At 34.6% G+C, this 17,588-nt stretch overlaps 2 protein-coding genes across 2 annotated transcripts; both read left to right on the top strand.

The window, feature by feature from the left end:
* Positions 1–3,990: 3,990 nt before the first annotated feature.
* Positions 3,991–5,333, top strand: LOC116114886 (probable 2-oxoglutarate-dependent dioxygenase AOP1). The gene is made up of 3 exons (XM_031401024.1): positions 3,991–4,516; positions 4,603–4,924; positions 5,009–5,333. Exons 1-3 carry the CDS (start codon positions 4,140–4,142, stop codon positions 5,261–5,263), a joined length of 954 nt encoding a protein of 317 aa, XP_031256884.1. The 5' UTR covers positions 3,991–4,139; the 3' UTR covers positions 5,264–5,333.
* A 4,326-nt stretch (positions 5,334–9,659) lies between these two features.
* Positions 9,660–10,775, top strand: LOC116114879 (probable 2-oxoglutarate-dependent dioxygenase AOP1). Its single transcript, XM_031401016.1, has 3 exons — positions 9,660–10,033; positions 10,115–10,436; positions 10,527–10,775. The coding sequence occupies exons 1-3, from the start codon at positions 9,660–9,662 to the stop codon at positions 10,773–10,775; spliced, it is 945 nt and encodes a 314-aa protein (XP_031256876.1).
* Positions 10,776–17,588: the final 6,813 nt, after the last annotated feature.

Here is a 17,588-nt window from a genome sequence, read left to right as displayed (position 1 = left end):
AAATAAAACGGACAGCGACTGCATAAAAGCCTACTGCGGCGTTTAGTCATCACTGAACTTCAGCTGCTTGCACACCTATGTTAAATTTTATTCATGTTCAGAGTTTGTTCAGTTAATTAATAAGGGTTTTTCAGAATATTCTTCCATGGCTTTCTTGTGTTTGGATTTGTCATTTTTATTTTCTTGCAATAATTCTGTACCTGTTCTGTTCACTAATGGAATTCTTCTTTTTAAATAATCGCAGAATCACGAGTTCATACAATCTAAAATTATCCCGTTAATTAATGTATTTCATGTGTGAAACTTAGGGTTTGAACGAAGAATTTGAGAGAAAAATTAGAGAGAAGATGAGTATTTGGATTTCAGTAGATTCAATGATTAATTAGCTCAGTGTACAGTAACTGTTTTATTTTTATAACAAACTAACATAGACGACAACGGCATCACTTTGGCTTAGACTAATCTTAATAGAAAACGACGACGTTTTGAGGTACAAAGTAAAATAGAAGGCCTTCTTAACATCATGCTGTAGATTGAATATTTGTGAATTTCTTCTGGTCTGCAGTGCACTTTGTTGAGACATCAATTGAAGCAACATATTCTTTCTAGCTAATTTTAACATTTGTGTCAATATAATAAGTTGACACAAATGTAAATTTTGACATTCAACCTTTATCTTTAAAACAATCCAGTCTCAACTTATAAGAAAATGAAATATAATTATATATAATGATTAGAATATGAATCAAAAGTTACAAATAACCCTTTAACGGTATGTTTGGTTGGGAGTAAACCTCATTACTGAGTTAATATCATCTTATATTACTTAGATTACCATGTTTGGTTATAGATTCTAATAATCTTCCAAAATCAATAATAATTATTATTGGTTATATAGGTAGTAATCTGATTATATTTATTTTCTTAGATATTTTAAAATTACTTGGTAAACTTAATTTTATTACAATTTTACCCTTAACTATTAAATTTTTTGGACAAAAATGCCCTTATTTTGAAATTAATTTATATGAACCTATCATTACAATTTTATCCCTAATTAATTAAGTTTTTGGATAATAATGCCCTTAAATTTAAAACAAATTACAGGTCACCCAAGACCGCTGCAACTCGCCAACCACCACCATTGGCCGCTAGCCGACCACCGTAGATAGTCACCGAAATGGTGCACGACCAACGGATCTAGCTGACTATGCGCCAATCTAATCATTTTCGGCCATATCGATGGCAGAAAATGGTCAGATCCATGGCCATTAACGGTCAGATCTATTTTGACTAGAATAGTCTAGCTGTTAACACCCATAATTCTTATGCACAACATCGGAATAGATCTAGTCATTACGGCCAGATCCATGGTGCACAACGACCACAGATCTGGCTGTTAACGACCATTGATCTGGCCGAAAACGGCCAGAATAGATCTAGCCATTTCTGGGTAGATCCACAACCAGATCGGCACACAGCTGGTCAGACTCAACCGATTGTGCGCCTTTTTGGTGACTACCGATGGCAAACAACGATGGTGGCCAACGGTTAGCAGTGGCTTAGGGTGGGTGGGAGTGATTTTTTTACAAATTAAATTTTTATATGGTTGGGGTATTTTAGCAAAATTTCAATTGTAGGGGGTTAAAAGAGATTATTCAAAAATTAATATTTAAAAAAGAGGGCAATTTAGTAATCTATATAATATATCCACTAATTTATCTTTCCAACCAAACATATTAATATAATATACCCACCAATTAATTTATTACAACCTAATCAAACACATTTTCCTAAATATTCCTACTAATCTTCATGATAATCTATCTTTCTATTAATATAACATTCCCAATAATACAATATTATATGAACCAAACACACCTTGATAGCTGTTTCTATTCTATATAGTTTACTATATGATGCAATCAGTGTCTCAAAAGCATCTTTGGTTATTATGTATCCTAAAAAACAAATGTTCGTAGAAAATTTATATATTATTGATAAAAAAATAAAAAAATAATCCCTTAATATGTATGTTTATAATACATATCTCTCTAATATGTAATCCCCAATTACAAGATAATTAACAAATTCATGTCAAAAAATAAGTATAATGAAGACAAAGTGCCTAACTAATTTAAAAATTCTTCAAAACTAAAGTAAATATTTTCTATGAGTGTTATATATATATATGTGTGTGTGTGTGTGTAGTTATGACCGTTGTAATATAATACTACATTTACACCATTCTTTTACACCATTTTCATTACATCATAAAGTAGTATATGTCATAACCACATAAATTCTACTATAAAATTTTAAAATAATTAAAATTTTATGTGATTATAACATATGCCACATCATGATGTAATGAAAATGGTGTAAAAGAATTGTGTAAATGTAGTATTACTCTTATAATTATGAGTAATGTTACACTTACACCACTTTTTTACACCATTTTTATTACATCATGATGTGGTATATGCTACAACCACACAAATTCTATTACAATATTAAAAAATTAAAAATAATTAAAAATTTGTATAATTGTGACATATGCCACATCATGATGTAATAAAAATTGTGTAAAAGAGTGATGTAAGTGTAGCATTATTCTATAATTATACAAGCATCATACATATTCACTTTTAGATTTTTATATATAAAATATTATTTCATTCTAATGAGTGAATTCAACATTATCCTGACTAAAGAATTATATATATGTGTGTGGAGAAATGCTAGCCTTACAAAGAGAAATACAAAGACAAATCATGCCCTTAAAAGAAGAGAAAAAGAGAGAGAGAGAGAGAGAGAGAGAGAGAGAGAGAATCATGAAGATCAAGGACAAGATTTGTCTTTGTATGCTCCTCTTTGTATTTCTCTTTGTAAAGCTAGCATCTCTCAATGAACTTTCCCCCACCACAGATTTTTAAAATATCATTTTACTATCTAAATTTTTATTTTTTTTCCGATTCCGGCATCGTTGCAATCCCACACCACCACCGTTTTCTTCTCTAATCATCACTCACTAAAACCCCTCAACCCTACTCCGGCCAACCCCACTAATCGCTAGCAATCGAGCTATTAGTGTTTGCATAGCTGTCCCTCCCAAGTCAAATTCCGATCAATCCCAACCACTAAAATCCAATTTTCCATCACCAAAAAACTTACCAATCTCTCATCTTCAAAAGTTCTAATAGCCTATACTGGTTTTGCTCTCTGTTCATTGTCAAAATATAAATTTGGATAATAAAATAGTATTTTAAAAGTCTATGAGTAGAAAAATGTCATTAAACCATTATTTGGTTGGAAAAAAGTCATTAACTCTATAGTGCGTCTACCTATATTCATCCAATGAATTCTTATCATATATAACCATTTAAGAAATTATTAAATTAACTTTGAATAAATCGATACACTTCTGCCCCATCCAAAACTTTGTAATATTCAAATAAGCATTTAAGAATATATAATAAACTTTAAATTAATAACAGTGACATTTTTGGCAGCACCTTCACACAGCTAATGGTTGGCAATGCCCTCTTGTCAATGCAAAATATGGCAATTAAAAAAGCTTTAGTTTCTTTCAGCTAGTACTGCCTCTTCACTCTTTTTTTATTCCAGGTGTGTCGAGTTCTATTTAATATTTAATTCAAGCGTTGATCAGTCTCAATCGGTGTCATTTTAGCTTCTTAGAGTTCATCAATTGACCAATAAAATAAAACCCTCGGCCACTGCATAGATTGATATCCTTGACCTAAAATCCAAATAACATCAGATTTTGCTGCAGAATCTATTCATCCTTAAAATTATATAAAATTTCTTCAACATAACTTGAATTGATTGGTTAACTTACCTTTACGTAATCCCCTGTCAATAAACTGCCATTTGTAAATCATCTAAAATTGTAGCAATTACGAATCATTATCTCACTATCTGGGATATTCGATCTCAGAAGCAACCAATTTTCTTAAGACATGCAGTGCCAAGAACTTTGAATTAATCGATGCATACCGTCTTATATTTTGCAACATATCGTGTGACGAAAGTGCATGCATGAGTGGAACCTTAATTATATTATAAATACATCAGCAATTGTAATGTAACCCTCATCGGTTAACTGAATCGTTGAAAATATGGCGTCTTTTTCAGTTTCCAGGCTTCCTGTTGTGAACTTCTCCAGGGAAAATTTGAAGCCTGGAACGAGTGCTTGGTTATCCGCATGCAGCAATATCAGGCAAGCGCTTGAGCAGTATGGCTGCTTTGTTGCAGAGTATGATAAAGTTTCTTTACAACTTCACAATGCAGTATTTTCTGCAGCAGAAGAGTTGTTTGATTTGCCGAAAGAAATCAAAAGAAAAAACACTTCTGAAAAACCATATTTTGCCTATGTTGGAGACCAACCCTTTGTCCCTTCTCTCTATGAAGGTCTGGGCATCGACTATGCAAACACCCTGGAAGGAACTCAAAGTTTCACCAATCTCATGTGGCCTCAAGGAAATGACAAATTCTGGTAGAATTCTAATCTTTTCATGATCACATTTTATGTAATAAACAGCGGATATCTGACTTGATTATGTTTTATATGTTAATTTGTAGTGAACCTATTCTCTCCTACTCGAAACTGGTATCGGAATTGGAGCAAATAGTGAAGAGAATGGTGTTTGAGAGCTATGGTGTGGAGAAGTACTACGATTCTTTCAATGAATCGAGCACTTATCTTCTTAGACTGATGAAATATAGATTACCTGAGACGAATGAACCGAATCTCGGTTGCGATGTTCATACAGACAAGAGCTTTATCACCATACTTCACCAGAATGAAGTAAACGGTTTAGAGATAAAAACACAGGATGGTGATTGGATTGATTTTGATCCCACACCTTCATCCTTCATAGTCATGGCTGGCGATGCACTCTTAGTAAGTAGTCTTTATTTATTTATTTTCATGATTAAAGTTTCAGAGTCTTAATAGATGCCTTTTTTTTTTTTTTCTGAATGGAAGGCATGGAGCAATGGAAGGATTCATTCTGCAGTACATAGAGTGGTGATGAATGGCAAGAAGCCAAGATATTCAGTTGGGTTATTTACATACAACGAGGGAATAATTAATATTCCTGAAGAGCTAGCTGATGACCAACATCCCTTACAATTTAAGCCATTTGATCACTTCGGATTGCTTCGTTTCTTCGTTACAGCTGAAGGTTCCACGGCTGAGTGCACTGTAAAAGCCTATTGTGGTGTTTTAAATGTCTGTTAATTTATTTACTATGTTAATTATTTATGTATTTTCCTTAATTTTAATTGTTATCTAAATCTCTTCCGATGTTGATGCCATATTTTCTTCTTTTAACAGTAATGGAATCCATAACTCTATTATGATCAATGTGACGCACTTGGCCTTTTCGTAATTTTGATTAATGGTCTAATGACACTTTCCCACCCACAAACTTTTAAAATACTATTTTACTGCCTAAACGTTATATTCTGTTAATAATTTCAGTTAAATACGATAATATTCATTGTAAAGAGGAAAATATTGTTTAGTCTTCTTCTTCTCTTCTCTTCTCTTCTTACCCTCCATCATGGCTGTTGGTCGGCACCGACAAACCAGGTCCGGCTTAACCCCTAAGCAGGTGAGGCCCCTGCCTAAGGCCCCCAAAAAAGGGATAAAAAAGAGGGCCTCAAATTATTTTTTAATATATTTATAATTTTTTAATTCTCATCAATCCTATCCAAGATTATTTTTTTAAGAGTATTTTAATATATTCATAATTTATCAATTCCCACCAATCTCACCGTGTCCAATCAGCCATGCCTACTTAAAACACAATTGGCGGCTATTTTTCTGTTGAAAATTGATACAATTTCACGCAATCTCCAACTCTCAAATGTCAAATCACATCTCCTCTCTCCCCTAAATCTCTTATATAAACCTCATTTTACTTAAACATTTTCTCATATTTTACTCTCATTATTCTCTAATCTCTACTCAGTTTACTCTCGACTCTCCTTTCTCGTCTCTCTCTTGTCTCTCCTCTCTCATCTCTTGTCTCTCATTTCTTAACTTTATTACGTAAATTTATCAAGTGAATGTGATTTACATTATTATTATTTTTATGCAAGATAATATTAAGAGCTTTAAATCATTTTACTCTTAGCATTCTCAACTGATTTTACTTTATATTTGATCAAGTGAATAATTGGTTTACATTATTATTTTTATGCAGGATAATAATATAAGATTTTTTAGTATCAACACAGCAAAAAGCAAATTCGAGAGCATAAATCAGGTGCTAAAGTTCTTTCTTAATTTTTATAATTATTTTTATTTTAACAACATAATATTAAGAGCTTTAAATTATTTATTCTTTGAATATAGATGTCTACTAGGAAGTATGAATCTGGATTTGAAAAACGTAAGAAAAAAAAAAAAGAATAGAAGAACTAATTCAATCCCAAAAAGGTGCACTTGATAAATTTGTTATTAATACAAAACACCAAATGTTAGAAAAACCAAATGAAGATTTAAATTAAAAAACAATTGAAAATTGTGAAGAAATTTTTAAAGATAAAAATTCAAATTCATCAAATACTAGTGAAGAGTCTCATGAAAATTTAGAAGAAGAAATTTCATTCGACAAAAATGAAAATATTAATGATAAAGATGAAACAACTATTAAAAATATTTATGACCCGGTACACTGGAATAATTTAGACACAAACTTATGTGATTTATTAGTTGAGAAAGGTCCAATTAGNTAGGGTTGGCGGTCCGGGTTGGGCCAGCCAATTCTTCGACATTGGCAGGCCTAACCCAGCCCGCCAATGTCGCCGGGCAGGTCAAGACCGACCCGCCATTTTGTAGCAACCCGGGTCGGGTCGGGTCGGGTCGGGTCGGGTCGGGTCGGGTCGGGTCGGGTCGGGTCGGGTCGCTTTTCCACCTTTACTGACACAAGTGTAAAGACTGCAATTACCAAACTGTCGTCCCTTATTCTTCTTCTTCTTCTTTCATCTCTTAACTGGCGTGGGCGCTGGAAACTTCTACAACAATGGTGGCTACTTCTACATCAGAAACTAATGCTTCCCTCACTCTCACCAAAATCTCTTACTTGAATGCCCTTTTCTCTCTTTGCCTCAACCCATCTCCCACTTCCAATTGCACTGCAAATCAACGCTGCCTCTTGCGCTTGCCAACCGATGCCTATACCTAGGTTAGCCTATTGCTTGTGGTTGTGTGCTAATTTTGGTTGTGTTGCATGTTGAGTTTGTGGTGGTTTGTTGCTGAATTTTTTAGTGATTTAGTGGTGGTTGTTTGGTGGCGGCGAGGATGACTTTGGGGTTTAGAGGGATTGCAAGGGTGGTGGATAGGTGGAATGGCAGTGGGTGGTGATGGTGGTGACTTGGGGGTTTCGGTCATGATGGTATTGAAAGGTGGTGGCTGGATGGTGGTGGTGGTGATGGTGGTCGAGTGAGAGATGTTTTTTGCAGAAAATGAAAATATTAAATATATGAAATTACCATTTTAGCCTTAGCTATTAAAGAAAAGTAACGGAGTTATTTTAAGGGTGAGAATCTAGAATAATTGAAAGGGGTACCAACTTATCTTTTTGCTGAAGCTCGGGTGAGAACATATCGTTTACTCACTTGCTAAATATTTCATTCCAAGATCTTATGAGATTATAAAAGGGTAAAATACATTGTATTATGAATTCCAATTCTCATTAATACACAAGTATAGAATTCTCTCTGAGTTCTCATATGTGCAATTTAGCTGAATAGACTGGGCTGTAAAATAATAATTTTGCTTAATCTCATAACTATTACTCTTTACTGGTCCAATAACATCATCAACTAACCCTTTTGAGATTAGTCTGGTGGTCAAGAAGATTTTCTCCTTTTATTGAGTTCAAACTATCTTAGAGTCACCTATTACATATGTGACTTACCTAGAACAATTGGACTTATAGAGTGTTTAATGGGCCTTAGAGATTATCTAAGTTGTGTGCAAGTTGGTCCAAACACCCCGATTATAAAAAATTGAAAAAAAAAAAAAAAAAAAAACATCATCAACTTGTATCCAATTATACATGACCAATGGTTTGGTGTAATTTTAAAGAGTAAACGAGGTTTGCCTTAATGACAATTTCCCACCCAAAAAGTTTCAAAATACCTTTTACTCACCCAATGTTTATATTTTGTTAATACCTAAAATACATTTTACTTTCTCAACTGGTGTTCGGGGAGTTACCAGAGGCCATGATAAGAATGTTTTTTGGAGAATTGAGACCAGTGAATCAAATGGTGGTGACCAATTGAATATTCGCCCTGGAATCAGTCAGAAATCATCTAAGGAGGAAAAACCCTAGCATTGTGATAGTCGGCAATCGGCAAGAAATCAGGTGTCAGAGTAAGAGGGGTTTTGTAGAGAGGAGACCGGAGGTTCGAATGGTGGTGATGGGGAGAATTTTTTATAATAGTAAAATATTAACTTTGGGTGGGAAAGTGATATTTTGAAACTTTTTTTGTGGGAAAGTGTCATCAAGGATAACCTTGGGTGGGAAAAATCGTTCACTGTAATTTAAAATTATGTTTCTAGGTAGCGATAACGATTAATCTGACAAAGTGGTCCACATAATGCTTATTCAAGACATATAATTAGGTTGATTATCAATCACTTAGACAAGAATTTTCTTCTTATTTTGTTCCAATATTGATCTCAGGTTGCATTTGTTTATCAATGTAACGAAAAGGATCTGGCATGGTCCCTGCAAATATAAGAACGAATAATACTGTCTGTATATTTGTCCCACCCATAATGTTCTTTAATTCTATTTTTTTTTTTCATTGATTTATATGGGTTTAAAGAGATGGAAATTAAGCAGAGGCTGAATATGATTTTCCTCGAATAAAACCGAGTAAAGTTTAACAGGCCTTGATTATTTACAGTTTATAATAAAGTGCAAAATTAATTGGATCTTTATTTTTGAGAATCATGTCATGAGAGAGAGGGATCCAATTTTTTTTTTATGTGATTTAGAATATTGTCATTTGGTGCCGTTAATCGTTTTGTTAGATAGGGATATTAAGGAATCTGATTAAGTGGTCCAATATATATAATGTCGTCAGGACAATATTTTCTTTGATTATTTTTCTTCTTTTTTTAATCCAATGTTGATGTAAAGTTACATTATTTTTTCAATTTTGTACTAACCAATTAATATAAATGATCTGATCAATAAATGGTCCCTGAGAATATTACGATATAGCTTGAGAATTGATCCGTAAAAGACATTAAAATTGAGTTCGTATTTATCAAATCAATAATACATAGCATAATGATGTCTAATATTATTATAAACATTCAGACTGAATAAAACAGAGTAAATGCTTTTGATTTCTAATGAAAAGCATCTTTTTGGCCCTGGAATTCTTGATCTCTTAAGAATTTTGATGTAGTCGATCTGTGAAACTTCATTGTTACAGGGACTAACTCAATCCTGATAGATTAAAAAATTGAACCAACTGTCATCATTTATTTGTCCCATTACATACAAAAAATTCCATCGAAACTCTATAAAAGGGGCTCAAGTACTTGAATGATGAAGCAATTAATACACAAACAACTTATTATCCAGCAAACAAAGAAAGTAGAAATGGGCTCTAGAACCCCTCTTCGACTTCCAGTCATAGACTTTTCCAAGCCAAACCTGAAACCAGGCTCTCCTGAGTGGGATTCAGTGAAATCCCAAGTCAGAAAAGCCTTGGAAGAATTCGGTTGTTTCGAGGCTTTGTTTGACAAAGTTCCTGTAGAGCTTCGGAAAAGCATTTTTGGGGCACTGGAAGCGCTTTTTGACCTGCCATTACAAACCAAACTTCGGAACCTTTCAAAAAAGCCCTTTCATGGTTACGTTGGACAATACCCTCAAGTTCCTCTCTATGAAAGCATGGGCATTGATGATGCAAACATCATCGAGAAAGTCGAAAGCATGACTAATATTTTGTGGCCTGAAGGAAATGAAAGTTTCAGGTAAAAAAATATTCAACATGTTACTAATTTATCATATTATTTTGATCTCTTACTTAATTTATCTACTTCAATCAATTGCAGCAAAACGATATTGTCATTTTCGGAGCAAGTATCGGAATTAGATCAAACAATTAGGAGGATGATTTTGGAGAGTTTCAATCTGGAGAAGGACATGGATGAACACATGAACTCAACGAATTACCTTCTTCGAGTCATGAAATATAAAGGACCTCAAACTCCTGAGACAAAGCTTGGGCTGAATGCTCACACGGATAAAAACATAGTGACGATATTGTATCAGAATCAAGTTGATGGTTTAGAGGTACAGACTAAAAATGGTGAATGGATCCAATTGAAACCGTCGCCGGACTCTTTCATTGCGATGATCGGAGATTCTCTCTACGTAAGCTAGCTGCTTCTCATTTATTCTTAAATTAATATACAAGTCTTTGACATTTTTGAAGAATTTCTGGAAACTTTTATTCTTTTTCAGGCATGGACAAATGGGCGATTGTACTCTCCATATCATCGTGTGATGATGACGGGAAATGAGGCGAGGTATTCTGCAGGGTTGTTTTCAATCCCGAAAGCAGGTTATATAATAAAAGCCCCCGAAGAGCTAGTTGATGAAGAACACCCCTTGCTTTTTAAGCCTTTTGATCATGTTGAGTTTCTTGGATTCTACTACACTGAAGCTGGCCAGAGAGCTCAGTCTGCTCTTAAGACTTACTGTGGAGTCTAAGACTTGATTCGTATAATTAGTATCTAATCTGCAATGTTGTTTGAGTTTCGTTGTTTTGCATCATGTGAGAGAGGTTGAAAAATAAGCAATTGCTTCCCCTGTGTAATTGAAGTAATATGAGTTTGGTTTGGCTAAAAGTTACATGTATAATATGTCAAAAAGATCATAGAATTGAAATTTATGGGGTGTTCTTTAAAGGAAGTACGTACCAAGTAATTACCATACCAAAAGGAAAGGGAGAAACAAACGTTAGACTTGTAAGATAATCAATAGACTCTGGAGATTAGTTGAGGTGTGTACAAGTTGACTCGAACAACCTGATTAAAAGAGAGAGAGAGAGAGAGACATATTAACTAATTTAGCTTTTCTTTAAGAGGGAGAAAACAACACTTACTAAACGAAACCCATTTCATTTATATAGACTTAAATGCTGAAGGACACAATTTATTTGGGAAAATGTTGGTTAATTCCTACATTTCTTTAATGGATCATCATTCGGCAAGGTTCTCACATGGTGCTTGTGTATGTGGGTGTATTGGAGATGAAGGGGGATCCCGAGCCCCGCCCGGGAGATTGGGTTGACCCCCGACCCGCCTCGGTCAACAAGGTATTTGCGGGGTCAACAATTATGATGGGCTTTAGGATTCTTGACTGTGGGCTGGGTTAGGGCTTTGATAGGCTTTAGGATTATTAACTGTGGGTTAGGTTAAGATTTTCATAGGCTTTAGAGCCTTGGGCTTTTTATGTTTTATTTTTTTTAAAGTACACTAACATTTGTATCTAATTTTCAGAAGTACAATGGGTTTTATTTGAATAGTTAGCTTTTATTTGAATACAAAAACATCTATTGTTACTCATTTGTATATGATTTCAGTCAATGTTTCCACAATTATAATCATATTTGATCAATTAATAGTGTGAAAATAATAATTATTAAAGTGATAATTTCTTGACAATTGTGATTTTTTTTTTTTTTTTTTTTTTTAAGAAAAGAAATTGAATAGGAGAATTTCAAGCAAAATTATTGGACAAATATTATTTAAATGAAATGTCACAAATTAATTATAATATGTAGTAAGACTTGTTAGATATAATCCATGATCAATTATAAAATGTTGTAGGACTTGTTAGATATGTAGTAAAATTAGATATTGGAATTTAGAAAATTTTATTGTCTAAAATTAGATATTAGACTTATGTGATACAATTTATTGTGTCTCTCCATCTTCATACTACACATAAAGTTCCTCTTCCTTCTTCTAATTAATGTGTTTAGTTTGCTTCATTGATTAATTTTCAACTATTCAAATTAATATAAGATTAACAAGATTTATTGAATATTGATAAGATTGGATAGAAAATATCTTATATTAAATTTTTTTTAATGAAATGATATTATTTTATGTTAGTACATGCATATATGTACTATCGATATTATAAAATAACACACTTCCAATTTAATACTAAAAAGCATGAATTCATCGTCATTGTAAGGAATTAGAGATGAAAAGCAACTGAAACCAGCTAAAGCAGCTGATAAAGTGCAGAGAAGAAAAAGGGAAAATTTGAGAGAAAGAGTAATTTGTTTCTTACTTTTTTATTATTTTTCGAATGACAGCTACAGTGCTGTATTTATACAAGCTGTATTAACAAACTTAAACATGTGATTAACAGAATAACAGAAATAGTTAACATCTTAACGAACTTTTAACAAACTCTACAACATCCTAACATCCATCCGTAAGCTGAACCTCTAAGCTTCGGCATTTTCTCATCCTAACATCAACCTCTAAGCTTCAGCATTTTCTCACCCTAATATCAATCAGCAAAAGAAGAGATTCATCAAGAGAGCTCTCAATCATTTATGAAATAATTCACTGATGTAGTGGTTGCTCGGCAGTGAATGGAACATATCAAGATACTTCTCAACATGATGTAGCTACTCAACAGTAAATGGAACACATCAAGACACTTCTCAGCATGTAGTAGCTACTCAGCAGTGAATGGAACACATCAAGACACTTCTCAGCAGGTAGTAGCTACTCAGCAGTAGAATGAACTCAATGAACTCATCAAGAATTTTAGCAGCTAGAAGGAGCTTGTACTGTGAGTTTGTTCCTTAAAAATTCAAATCTAGAGGCTGGAAGAGCTTTAGTGAAGCTATCAACTTTTTGATATTCAGTAGGAACATATTGAACTTTGAGTTTATGGGCAGTGACTTGCTCTCGCACATAATGAGCATCAAGCTCAATGGGCTTAGTCCTACCATGGAAGAAGGGATTAGATGCCAATGAACCAACACTTTGGTTGTCACACTAGATGACTGGAAGTTCTGACAGAGAAAGGCCAATCTTAGAGAAAAGACTGCAAAACCAAGTCAATTCTGTAGCACCTTGAGCTAGAGCTCTGTATTCTACTTCAGTGGATGATATGGCTACTACCTTCTATTTTCTAGAGGTCCACTGAAGTAGATTTGAGCCAAGGAATACACAACAGCTACTGGTGGACCTTCAATCTTTAAGACTGCTTGCCCAGTCAGTATCTATGTAACACTCTAGGTTTAATCTGTGACTTTTGGTGAATTGTAAGCCAAAGTGAGTTGTGCCTTTAATGTACCGAAGTAACCTTTTGCAGGCCTGCCAGTGTAGCTATGTGGGAGCTTTAAGAAACTGGCTTAATTTGTTAACACAATAAGCAATATCAGGTCTAGATAAGGTCAGGTACTGGAGAGCTCCTATTGTGCTTCTATAAAGAGCTGGATTTTCATAAGGCTCATTGTCATCCAGAGTTAACTTGGTGTCGAGAGCCATAGAGGTAGTACAAGGCTTGCATTCTTCCATGTTAGTCCTTTCCAAAAGATCTTTGGCATACTTTGCTTGATTCATATGAAGGCCTGATTCAGTTCTGGAAACTTCAAAACCAAGAAAATACTTCAAAGATCCTAAGACTTTTAAGGCAAATTGAGTGTTTAAATCTTGAACAGTAGCTTGTACTAAAGTAGGATCATTTCCGGTGAGTAGTATGTCATCCACATAAACTAGGACATACATGATTTTCTTATCTTTTTTGTAAACAAAAAGACTTGAATCTGCCACAGAATGTGTAAAACCCCACTGCAAGCCCATTTTAGCTTCTCAAACCAGGCCCTTGGTGCTTGTTTTAAGACATAAAGAGCCTTAATTAGTTTACACACATGATGAGGGTGTGCATGGTTAACAAACCCTTCAGGCTGAGTCATGTATACTGTCTCAGTAAGTTCACCATTTAGGAACGCATTGTTGATGTCAATCTGTTGTATATCCCACCCATTATTCACTGCCAAGCTGAGGATTACACAAACAGTTAGAGACTTTACTACAAGACTGAAGGTTTCCAAGTAATGTACACCTGGAGTTTGCTAAAAACCTTTTGCCACTAACCTGGCTTTGAACCTCTAAACAGGTCCATCAGAGTTATACTTGATTCTAAACACCCATTTACTACCAACTAGGGGCATTTCATATGTGAGAGGAACTAGTTCCCAAGTGTTATTAGTCAGCAGGGCATCAAATTCAGTTTGCATGGCAACCTTCCAGGATGGATGGGTGAGAGCTTCTGATACTGTAACTGGTTCTTTGGTGTCAAGCGAAGAAACTAAGACAGTATTATGAGCTCTAGTCTTAGACCTAGTGAGCATAGGATTTGTGTTTAATGAGGGAGGGCAGGGTTTGGCAAGAGGTAAAGAGATATATAATGGAATAGAATCATAAGATTCATTGGAGTCTAAAGTTTGAGGTGACAGTATGGAGGTTTGAGATTGATCTGATATATTAGTTTGAGGTGATAATATGGAGGTTTGAAGCTGATCTGATAGGTTTGTGTCTGGGACAGAATAATGGGTACTGTCATGTGTTATAGAATCAAATGTGGGAGACTTATTGAAAGAAGTTGTTCGCTGGAGAACTAGGGTAGAGTGTGATGTATATGAAGTGTTAGACTGATGTAATGTGGTAGGACTAGAACCTGATGTATCCAGTAGTTTAGATTGATTCAGTGTGGTAGGACCATTAGGAGGTATATAGTGTATATTGGAATACTGAGGTAAATGCCACATAGAATGATTAAATGGATGTGAATGAGAGTCATATGAAGGTGAATCATTAGAAGACAAAGTAACAAATATTTGAGCAGATGCTAATGGAAATTTAGTTTCATCAAAACTCACACTTTGACAAACATAAATGCGACCAATGGGATCCAAACACTTATAACCTTTGTGAAGTAAACTATACCCAACAAAAGTACATTTAGTAGTATGAAAATTGAATTTGCGACTACTGTATGGTCTAAGAAATGGATAAACAGCACATCCGAAAACTTTGATGGCTAAATAGTTTGGTAGAGTGTGAAATAGAACCTGAAATGGAGATAAATGTGACAGGACTGGTGTGGGGAGTCTGTTGGTGAGATAGGCTACAGTTTGAAATGCAAACCACCAATATTTAAGTGGCATACAGGCTTGGGCAAGCAAGGTAAGGCCTTGTTCCACTATTTGTCTATGTTTTCTCTCCACTCTACCATTTTGTTGGTGAGTGTGGGGACAATGATGCCTAAAGAGAATGTCATGTTCTTGAAGGTAGGGAACTAAGCTTTTATATTCTCCACCTCAATCGGTTTGAACACATTTTATTGAGGTATTAAATTATTTTTCAACCAAGACATGAAATTGCTTAAAAACAACCTGAGTTTCAGATTTGGCTTTTAAAGGGAAAAGCCAAGTGAATCTACTATGATCATCCAAAAATTTGATGTAATATTTGAACCCTTCAGGTGATGGGACTGGAGAAGGCCCCCAAAGATCAGAGTATATTAATTTTAGGGGTTTAGATGCATGCAATGAGGACCTAGGAAAAGTTGACTGATGTAACTTCCCATACTTACATGCTTGACATAATGTAATATTATTCTTAGTGTGATGAGGAATTTTTAATGCATGGAGGATTTTGTAAGGATTGCCATGTGCGGATGGCCAAGCCTCATATGCCAAAGTAGAATTTTTATTTTTTTTTATTTTTTTTTTTTTTTTTTTTTTGTGCTGGAAAAGACTCAAATTTATGCAATTTATTGATAGAATTGTGATCAATTATAGAGTGCATAGCATCTGAGACAAAAGAGTCAGAATGTTGTACATTATTTTATTGAAAGGAATATTACATGTGGGAGTACAGTTATTAAAGGGAATTGAAATAGGAAGCTATGAGAGTTTGGCAGATGATACAGATGCAGTACTGTTTTATGGACAGATGAGACAGGACAACTGCTTTTAGAATTGAGGTTGGGGTCAGAGGCCATGAAAGAAGTAGTGACTGGAGCTGGAACTTGTAGTCGATAGAGACCATCTTTAAGCATTCCTTAAAGAAGAATAGCTTGGGAGATCTTGTCCTTTACCACACATGAATCAGTAAAAAAACTCAACCGAAACATCATTTTCTTTAGTTAGTTTAGACACACTAAGAAGATTCTTGGTGATATGTGGAACACACAAAACATTTCTAAGGTGAAAGACTCTATTCAGGCAAAATAAAGTAACAAAACTAGTATGAGTAATAGATAGAAGCTCACCATTTCCAACCTGGAGTTGCTTACTGTCGGCATAGTTGGTGCTGCCCATGAGTTGCGAGAAATCTGAGGTAACATGGTCTGTGGCTCCAGAATCCATGTACCAAGCACTGTCTTGAACCATGGAAGGTGTAGCAACATAATTGATAACTGCTGGAGATTGTTTATACTGATGAAACTGTGCAACTAATGCTTGATTGTGCATATGAGTAGATGCTGACAAGTTTGACTGATTATCAATGTTCACAGCTGGGGTTCCATGATCTGTAGAAATTGATGAACCTGACTGTAAACCTGGTGCATAAGAATGAGTTGTTGTTGCAGGATATTGATTTCCAAAACTAGAGTACTGTTGTCCAAGATTAAAAGTGGTTGATCTTAGATATCCAGGAGAGGTAAAGTTGCCCCTAAACAATGAGCTATTTCTTGTGAAATTCACATCAAAACGGTGATACCAATTTTGGGCCAAGTGTCCTGTTTTGCCACATACTTGACATATGGGTTTCCCTCTGCCACCTCCTCAGCCTCTTCCCTTGCCACCAAGAAATCCTCTAGAAAATTGTTGACTCTGGAATTGATTCTGAGGAGTGGAGATGAGACTTGATTTGGATTTGCAGTAAGATAGGGCATTTGATTGAAAGTAGAAAGTTTAAATGAGGAGGTAAGATTAAAGATGGGGATTTAGTGTCTAGGAGATGATGCTATGTGGAATTGAGAAAATTCAGTAGGGAAAGAAGATTGACTAGTCTGTGATTTCTTGGTATCATTATCGATGGAAAGAGTTGCTACATTAGCTAAATCACCATGAAACTCATTATGAATAACTGAACTCATTGCAATATTTGCTCTTTCTAGCCTAAGCTCAAGCTTTTGTAACATAATTTGTGCTTCTTGGACAGAAATAGGGTCAAGTTTTGACTCTAAACTAGTAGTAATGTTTACAACCGTAGCATCATACTCTGAGTCTAGGCCATCTAGAATATAATTGACAAGTTCTTCATCTGTTACAATAACTCCACTTACAGTTAAATTTTTGGCAAAGCCTTTCATTTTTAGAAAATAATTGTGCATACTCATATTTTCCTTTTTTGTGTTTTGTAAAAGACTCTTAATATGAAGAGTTTTGGCTCTTGATTCAGTGATGAATTCCTTTTCTAAGGTGAGCCAAATATCAGTAGCATACAAACATTTGGAGATTACAGCAAACATTGATTC

The sequence above is a fragment of the Pistacia vera genome, unplaced genomic scaffold (genome assembly GCF_008641045.1).
Source record: "Pistacia vera cultivar Batoury unplaced genomic scaffold, PisVer_v2 Contig724, whole genome shotgun sequence".
NCBI lineage: Eukaryota > Viridiplantae > Streptophyta > Magnoliopsida > Sapindales > Anacardiaceae > Pistacia > Pistacia vera.
Note: the sequence above shows the minus strand (reverse complement) of the source record. Positions and strands in the feature narration are given on the sequence as shown.

Excerpts from the sequence above, each read along its gene's own strand:
- LOC116114886 (XM_031401024.1), top strand. The coding sequence starts at position 4,140 with ATGGCGTCTTTTTCAGTTTCCAGGCTTCCTGTTGTGAACTTCTCCAGG. Across the intron at positions 4,517-4,602 it reads CAAGGAAATGACAAATTCTG|TGAACCTATTCTCTCCTACT; the intron begins GTAGAATTCTAA and ends GTTAATTTGTAG. Across the intron at positions 4,925-5,008 it reads TGGCTGGCGATGCACTCTTA|GCATGGAGCAATGGAAGGAT; the intron begins GTAAGTAGTCTT and ends TCTGAATGGAAG.
- LOC116114879 (XM_031401016.1), top strand. The coding sequence starts at position 9,660 with ATGGGCTCTAGAACCCCTCTTCGACTTCCAGTCATAGACTTTTCCAAG. Across the intron at positions 10,034-10,114 it reads GAAGGAAATGAAAGTTTCAG|CAAAACGATATTGTCATTTT; the intron begins GTAAAAAAATAT and ends AATCAATTGCAG. Across the intron at positions 10,437-10,526 it reads TGATCGGAGATTCTCTCTAC|GCATGGACAAATGGGCGATT; the intron begins GTAAGCTAGCTG and ends ATTCTTTTTCAG.